The sequence below is a fragment of the Galeopterus variegatus genome, unplaced genomic scaffold (genome assembly GCF_000696425.1).
Source record: "Galeopterus variegatus unplaced genomic scaffold, G_variegatus-3.0.2 Scaffold964, whole genome shotgun sequence".
NCBI lineage: Eukaryota > Metazoa > Chordata > Mammalia > Dermoptera > Cynocephalidae > Galeopterus > Galeopterus variegatus.
The window spans coordinates 133,512-142,789 of record NW_007727075.1 but is presented as its reverse complement, the minus strand read 5'-3'; the positions used below and the strand labels follow the sequence as shown (position 1 = coordinate 142,789).

At 45.2% G+C, this 9,278-nt stretch overlaps 1 protein-coding gene across 1 annotated transcript in view; it reads right to left on the bottom strand.

Annotated features, from left to right (window-relative positions):
* The window catches only part of SMARCA4 (SWI/SNF related, matrix associated, actin dependent regulator of chromatin, subfamily a, member 4), a 78,673-nt gene that overhangs the window by 57,122 nt on the left and 12,273 nt on the right, over positions 1–9,278 (bottom strand). Inside the window, 2 exon segments of the mRNA XM_008573806.1 lie at positions 1,771–1,828; positions 2,012–2,142. Coding sequence (XP_008572028.1) covers positions 1,771–1,828; positions 2,012–2,142 — 189 coding nt within the window.

Here is a 9,278-nt window from a genome sequence, read left to right as displayed (position 1 = left end):
TGAGGGTTGCGATCCCGTTGCCGGTCCCCGGTCCGGTATGGGGCAACACTGAGGGTTGCGATCCGTGGCCAGACACGGAAAAAGACAAAAGACAAAAAAAAAAAAAAAGTTTTCACATCTCAAAAAAACCCACCAAGAAAACGAAAAGGCAAACACACTGAGAGAAGATGTTTGCAAACTCTATACTGGATCAAAGACGTATATCTAGAATATATAAAGGATATTTAAAATAAGATGACAACCCAATTAAAAATAAGCAAAAGATTTGAATAGATTTTCACCAAAGAAGATAATACGAATGGTGCATATGTGTATATAAAAGATGCTCCACAGCACTAGTTATTTGGGAAATGCAAATTAAAACCACAATGAAATACCTCCACATACCCACTTGAATGGCTACATCAAATGGACAGATGATACCAAGTATTGACGAGAATATGGAGAAATTGGAACCCATGAAATGGTACAGCCACTTTGGAAGACAGTCTGGCAGTTTCTTAAAAAGGTAAACATAAACTTACCATAGGACCCAGAGATTCCACTCCTAGGTCTCTACTCAAAAGAAATAAAAACATGTCCACACAAAGACATGCTCACGAATGTTCACAGCAACATTATTCATAATAGTAAATATGGAAACACAAGCATCCTTCGATTAGTGGAGAAACAAAATGTGGTATATCCATACCATGAAATACAACTCAGAAATAAAAAGGAACAAATTTTTGACACATAACATCATGGATGAACCTCGAAAACGCAAAATGCAAAGAAGCCTGATGCAGAAGACTGCATGTTGTCATGACTCCATTTGTAAGAAATGTCCACAAATGGCAAATCTATAGAGCCAGAAGGCAGGTCAGTGGTTTCCTGGGGCTAGAGGAGGGAGCACGAACTAACTGTAAACAGGCAGAAGGAAGCTCTCTGGGGTGATGGAAACATTCCAAAGCTGGTATGTGGTGATGATAGTACAACTCTACAAATCTGCTAAAAATCACCAAATTGTACACTTCCAATAGGTGCATTTTGCAGTATGTGGATTATATCACCATCACAAAGCTGTTAAAAAAAAATTACAACAAAATGTTATTGGCTTAAGAATCATTAGACTATCAAAAGAAACTGAATAGGTGGATATAAAACCAGAATATCATCTTTTTAGTATCACAAATCAATGGGAAAGGGGTGGAGTCAATGGTGAGCTCATCAGCTTAGCACTACTGGGAGGGGTAAAAGAGCTCCACTTCCTGCCCTACACCAAGTAAATTCCACGTAACCTGAAGAGGAAAATGCAAAAACTACATGACAAAGGGGAAAATGCAGGACAAACCAAAAGCAAGAAGTCACTGAACACTAAGTCGGTTTCAGGCTAGGGGTAAATATGTAAGGAGCACGTACAAGTTCATCATGAAAAAAACCCAACTATTTAGAAATGGAAAAGTAAAGCAGACTGTTCACAGAGAAGGAATGCTGAGCACTTAAAATGTGGCTAACATGACAGAGGAAATGGGTTTTGAATGTCACTGAATTTGACTAATTTAAAACGGAAACAGTCGCTCATGGCTAGAAGCTACCATATTGGACAGCGCGGCTCTAAGGCACTTCAAGCCAGGCTCAAGGGCTCAGCTGTCCCCTGCCCATTCCCCGCCCCACACTGCCCGGACAGAGCTGGAGAGGGTCACAGCGCCCAGGGAGATGGGTGTACATGGGGTAGAAGTCACCGCTACCAACGCGGAGGGCCCTGAAAGCTGGGAAATGCATTCTTACCTCTTCCTCTTCCTCTGAGCTACTTTCTTCACTGTCAGATCTTGGAGCTACTTCGTACCTAGAGAAAATATTAGTGCTTTACTATAAAAGTCCTCAGAACCAGCAGGACTCACTTTCCTTAGCCAACAGGCCTGGCATTCCAATGCAAGCCAAACCACCCCCGGCTACTGTCAGCTTCCAGGAACGGGGCCCAGTGTCACCTTGGGATCCAGGCTGCATCTGGATCACAAGCCCCACTCACCCTGGGTTCATCTCGAGCCAGGCCTCCAGCTGCCCAGCTTTGGGGGCATCTGTGCCCGTGAGGATCTTCCCACTCTCCACGTGGATCACTTTCACAGGTAGGTCACTCATCTGGCTGGTCTCGTCCAGAGGCTGAAAAGGAGTTACCTGTGTGACCCAAGGTTCCATGCTCTCAAAAAGAACAGGGCTGGGTCAGCCCCATGGCTCACTCGGGAGAGTGTGGCACTGGTAGCACTGAGGCCGTGGGTTTGGATCCTACATAGGGATGGCCAGTGCGCTCACTGGCTGAGCGTGGTGCGGATGGCACCGTGCCGAGGGTTGCGATTCCCTTACTGGTCAGGGAAAAAAAAAAAAAAGAACGGGGCTTACTGTGACCACATTGGGAAGTACCCTCCCAACTCCACACCCAGAAAATGGTATGACAGTGGTGGTGAAATAGCTTAACTGTATATTAATAATTCCATAAAAACACATAACTCTTCAATCCTAGATATATGATCACTCTTTCTTGGAAACAACTGACATACACATTTTAATTTTCAAATACATACTACGAGGATACTCAAGAAGCCCATGGAAAAATAGAATCAAAAGATAACACGTGCAGCACTCTTTACAATAGCCAAGAGTTGGAATCAGCCCAAATGTCCATTATCAGATGAGTGGATATGGAAAATGTGGTATATCTACACAATGGAATATTACTCAGCTATAAAAACGAATGAAATACTGCCATTTGCAACAACATGGATGGACCTTGAGAGAATAATATTGAGTGAAACGAGTCAGGCAGAGAAAAAGAAATACCACATGTTCTCACTCATCGGAGGGAGCTAAAAAAACAATCAAATTAATTCCCCACATACACACAAAAAAAAAACCGGGTGGGGGGGAAGAAGATATAACAACTATACCTTTTTGAAGTTGTTACAACAAGCAAACGGAAAGGACATTCTTGGGGGGGAGGGGAGAGAGGGAGGAGGGAGGGAGTTGTCGGTGATGGGCCATAATAATCATATACATTGTATATTGACAAAATAAAAATTTAATGAAAAAATAATAATAAATAAATAAATAAATAAAATAAAAATCTCCTTAAAAAAAAAAAAGATAACACGAATCTTTCCATGCACACTCTGAAGTACCCTCGTTCATTCACATAGTTCAAAATTCAACACTCCCCCTGCACCATTCCCCAGCCCAACGATGCCTCTCCTCCCAGGAATCTTCTGGCAGCCGTTTGTCATACATCCTTCCCAATCTATTCCATGCATGACAAACAAGGACTTAAGCATTTCCATTTCTTCCCTCTTTTTTCACACAAACCCACAACTCATATTCATCCTGCCCCTGATTTTTTTCTCACTCATACTGCATTTGTAGACTTCATTAATGGCCCTCAATCTTTTTTGTTAAACAGCTAGAGCTAGCTGGAATACCTGAAAAATAAAACGACTTCTTCTAAGCAATGAATATGGAACTCCTTGGAATTCCTGATGTTGAGATACCAACTTTGGATAACAGTTTACCCTTCAATGGCTCCTTCATAGTTCCTGGAGAAAACCTCAGGATTAGGATGAAGTTCTTGGTTTCTATGTTCCAGGAACTTATACCTACCTCCAAAAAAGGCTGTGTGTAGGGTACTGAATAAGAAAGCTGACAAAGTCCTTGCTATTCTATGAAAGCCAGCAAAGCTGGCATCCCTTTTGCCTACTTCCCCCTTCTCCCTCCCCTTGAGGTCTGACCTTTGATTGAACCCAGGACCCCAGAAGCTTTGTAAATAAGAAACTTATGTTCTTATTTTGTTGATAAATAGTTCCTATGAATCCTCAAGTGCTGTGGCAGCTGAAAATATTCTACAGATAACTTGGTACCAAACATAACTGACTTAATCAGTATGATTTGTTATTTTCCCTGGCTTATAAAAAGAAACCTAAAATAAATGAGGATGCCTTACAGGTCAGCAGCCTGAAAAGGTCCTCCTGATCCCATACATGTCTCTCTTCATTTCCCACTGTCTCCCCTCGGGGTACTGGTTGGCAACAGCTGCACTCACTTTTGACACCATAAACATGCTGGAGGATGACAGTGAGCCCCACCAACGGGCTGTGCAGACACCTCCATCGGGGACTTTCAACCCTGCATGCTCCCTGGGACCACCAGAGGGAGTGGGTAAAGATGCTGACGCTGGCTTCTTTCCTGCACCCCTAAACTTCTGACTGACCTGCTCTGGGGTAAGGCTTGGGCATCCCATTTTTTTTTAAAGCTCTGCAGGTAATTAGCAAGTACAGCCAAGACAGAGGACAAGGAAACTCCACAAGCAGCACTGAGTGATGGTGCCCTTACTACACAGGAAAAGCAGCCACGGGAAGGACACAACAGAATTCCCCCAACCACACTTTCCTACAACATGACTTTTTCCTTGAGTCCCCTGAATGGCCTCAGGAAGAAGGCTTTGTACTTTAGTAAAATGCCCGCCCCCATTCTTCCAAAGTTATTCAATATAACATTTGTAATAAAATCAACTGAAATAGGGAGGGAAGGAGGGAAGGATGAATAGCAGAGCATAGAGGATTTTCAGGGCAGCAAAACTATTCTGAGGGGCCGGACCGTGGCTCACTCGGGAGAGTGTGGTGCTGACAACACCAAGGCCACAGGTTCGGACCCTATATAGGGATGGCCGGTTCGCTCACTGGCTGAGCATGGTGCTAACAACACCAAGTCAAGGGTTGAGATCCCCTTACTGGTCATCTTAAAAAAAAAAAAAAAAAAAAAACTATTCTGTATGACATTGTAATGGTGACTAAATGACATTATGCATTTGGCAAACCCCACAGAACTGTACAACACAAAGAGGAAACCCTAATGTAACAATAATACTATACCAATATTGGTTCATAATTGGAGCCAGCCCATAGCTCACTTGGGAGAGCGTGGTGCTGACAACACCAAGCCAAGGGTTAAGATCCCCTTACCGGTCACCTTTAAAAATAAATAAATAAATAAAAATATTGGTTTATAATTGTAACAAATGTACTGCACTAATGCAACAAGTTAATAGGAGAAATTGTGGGGGGGGGAGGGACCATCTGGACATTCTGTTCAATTTCTCCATAAACCTGAACGTGCTATAAAAATAGTCTATTAAAAAAAAAACAGGTCGGGCCGGCCCGGTGGCGCACTGCTACAGTACACCGCTTGGGAGCGCAGTGGCGCTCCCGTCAAGGGTTCGGATCCCACATACAGACTGGCCACTCACTGGCTGAGCGAGGTGCGGGCGCAACACCAAGGGTTGCGATCCCGGTCCGGTACGGGCGCGACACTGAGGGTTGCGATCCGTTGCCGGTCACGAAAAAAGACAAAAAGGAAAAAAAAAAAAAAAAAAAAGGTCACCTGAGATAAAAATGTGTGTGAGTTGATCAGCACAATCACTCACTTCTAGAAATCCAGCCTATAGAGAAAAGTGTACATCTGCTATGGGCTGAATTTTTGTCTCCCCAAAATTCATATGTTGAAGCCCTAACCCCCAACGTAATGGTACTTGGAGATGGTGCCTTTGGGCAGTAACTAAGGTTAGATGAGTTCATGAGGGTGGGGCTCTCATGATGGGATCAGCGCCCTTGTAAGAAAACATGCTCAACATCTTGCACTCTGTCTCCCCCTCCACGTGAGCACGGCAGCTATCTGCAAGCCAGGAGGAGAGCCCTCACCAGGAATGGACCCTGCTGCCACCTTGATCTTAGACTTCAGCATCCAGAACTGTGAGGAAATAAATGTTGATCATTTAAGGCACCCGGTCTATGGTATGCTGTTGTGGCCGCCCAAGCTAAGATAGCATCAAAACATAATTTCCCAATGTTGCAATGCTCACTACAACTATGTGTGTGACAGGACAAACAGAAACATCTGAAATATCCACCAATGGGGGAGGAGCTAAAAAACGTGGCACGTTCTAGCTGCTATAGGTGGCATCTCTGTAACAGCCACAAACTAGAAGCGGCCCAAACAGTTATCAATCTGACCGATGAACTCAACTCAAATATATCGGCACAATAAAAGGATAACAGAATCACAAGGCTTGGTGTGGAAAGCTGCCCAAAACATCCACTAAATGGAAGAAGTCTAGCTATGTCTAGATTGACCCAAATGGTTCCAAAATCCAGAGGGCATAAGCACAGAGATTTCTGGAAGGGTACAGGGAAGACATCAATCAGAGATCAACAGGCCTGCCTGTGGGACTTGTTTCATGTCAGTGTTGACATTTTTCTGCAAGAAATATCACATTCAATCAAGCAAGCAAGGGCCATGTCTAGCACAGGGACATCAGAAAGAGTAAGGTGAGTGTTGGGCCGGCCCGGTGGCGCACTGGATAAGTGCACCGCTTGGGAAGCGCGGCGGCGCTCCCGCCCGAGGGTTCGGATCCCACATACAGACCGGTTCCCGCTCGCTGGCTGAGCGAGGCGCGGGAGCAACACCGAGGGTTGCGATCCCGTTGCCGGTCCCCGGTCCAGTACGGGGGCAACACTGAGGGTTGCGATCCGTTGCCGGACACGGAAAAAGACAAAAGACAAAAAAAAAAAAAAAAAAGGTGAGTGTCCGTGAGCTAACTTGGAAAGATGTCTGAGACGCAATGCTAGGTGGGAAATGCTAGCAGCACACACATGGCAAAGGTCCCGGAGCCAACACCCAATGGTTCATCATGGTTCCTCTCTGGGAAGGACTGTGGAGGGTTTGGGAGGGGCAGTACAGGAGACACTCCTTATTTACATACCTTTGATCCATCTTTCTTCCAAATGAGTATGTCAAATGAGGACACCTGCCCTCAAGAGGCGGATAGGAATAGTATGGAAAAGATGGGCACATAGGGACAGTGACCCCTCCCCGAGCAGACCACTCTGTACAGTTCTGACTTATGGAGCCATGCTACTGCTTCACATTAAAATAAATAAATGATGAATGAATACATAAAGCCCACAGGGACAGGGGACACCACAGTAATGGGGGCATCCAAGTAACTTCTTTTTTTTTTTTTTTTTTCCTTTTTGTCTTTTTTCGTGACCGGCAACGGATCGCAACCCTCAGTGTCGCGCCCGTACCGGACCGGGACCAGCAACGGGATCGCAACCCTCGGTGCCGCGCCCGTACCGGACCGGGACCAGCAAAGGGATCGCAACCCTCGGTGCCGCTCCCGCACCTCGCTCAGCCAGTGAGCAGCCGGTCTGTATGTGGGATCCGAACCCTCGGCGGGAGCGCCGCTGCACTTCCCAAGCGGCGCACTGTAGCAGTGCGCCACCAGGCCGGCCCATCCAAGTAACTTCTGAACACAGTATTTGGAGCACAAATCCTTGGGCTGAAGAACTCGCAACAACTACTGAACTTAAGTGAGGAGGCTTCTTTATAGCGGCATCTGTTAGCAATTTGGAAAGTACTTTCTGTGTATTCTAGGACTAAGCAAATAAATAAATACATTTACTAAGGAGAGCGAGGTTTCTGATTCTAGAAATATGGAAAGGGAGAAGGGTAGAAATAACCCTGTGGTATTGAATTCGAATCAAAGGCGTCAGTGTGGCCTCAAGATTTTAATATATATAAATATCATATACATATGTGAACATACATCTATTTCCTAGATCTTGCTATTGAGAGGGCCTAGAAGCAGTAACACCCCAGTGGCAGTAAGGACACAAAGTCAGGTCCTGGTTTCTACATACTCCTCTCTGATAAAAGGAACCAAAACACCCTGGAGAAATAAATGGCTGACTCCAGGGCTTGGGTAGGGAAGACAGGAGCCGGGCCTGGTAAGGAAGGAGGTGCTAAAAGGATGATAGGGACATGTCAAAAGGACGGGAGCCAATCTGAAGGGGCTCCTACTGGCCCACACTAAATAATCACAATAAATAACAGTGAAGGATTATAATCTATTAAACTAAGTAAGAGTCCATGAATCTACAATTGGGGGTTGGCAGATTACAGCCCACAGGTCAATTAGGAGAGAAAGCTTTTCTCACCATAGAAAGACAACTAAGGGCTGGCCCATGGCTCACTTGGGAGAGTGTGGTGCTAATAACACCAAGGCCACAGGTTAGGATCCCTATATAGGGATGGCTGGTTAGCTCACTTGGGAGAGCGTGGTGCTGACAACACCAAGTCAAGTCAAGGGTTAAGATCCCCTTACCAGTCATCTTTTTTTAAAAAAAGAAAGCCAACTAACAAATGCAGGAAAAAAACGATGGAAATAAAAAATCACTGTTTTATAACCATCACAGCAAAAACTGATACAGGAAAGAAAAAGTTTGAAGGCAAGAGGAAGTTTGAGGAGTTATAATATATTTACACAGTGTCTAATATCTCCCACCAGGTACTAAATGATTAGAAAAGGAAAAACAGTAATTCTACAGTAGAATTCTATTCCTTGACCAAGGGATCAAGGTCAACTTCACCAGTGACATTACAACCTATGTCACACACTCCCAATGTGACGCACTGAGAAGGACACTGGGTCACTTTGGGGGTCTTCCTGCCAAAAAGATATAACCTGCATCTAATCACGAGGAAATAGACCTAAATTGAGGGCCACTGGAAAAAATGCCTGGACTGCTCTCTTTGGAAATGTCAAGGTCATATATGGCAAAGAAAAAATGAGGAGCTGTTCAAGATCAAAGCAGACTAGAGGGACCTCCACTGGATGTGAAGCGGGACCCAAGTTTTCTGCTGCTCTGAAGAACACTGGAGGGACAGCTGGTGAAACTTTAACGTAAAGATCTGTGGACTAAATAACAGAATTGCATCAACGCTCATTTGCTAGTTTTGATCGCTGTGGTACATACGGAAGGTAACAACCCCATCTTTAGAAGTACACGCTGAAGGGCCGGCCCGGTGGCGCACTGGATAGTGCGCCACTTGGGAAGCGCGGCAGCGCTCCCACCCGAGGGTTCGGATCCCACATGCAGACCGGTTCCCGCTCACTGGCTGAGCGAGGCATGGGAGCAGCGCCGAGGGTTGCGGTCCCGTTGCCGGTCCCCGGTCCGGTATGGGGACAACACTGAGGGTTGCGATCCATTGCCAGACACGGAAAAAGACAAAAAGACAAAAAAAAAAAAAAAACAAAGAAGTACACGCTGAAATATGGGAAGATAAGGAGCCACAGTGTATGCATCTTACTCTCAAAGAGTTTAAGAAAAAAATATATGAAAATAGGGAATCTCGGGCCGGCCCGGTGGCGCACTGCTACAGTGCGCTGCTTGGGAATGCGGCGGCACTCCCGCCGA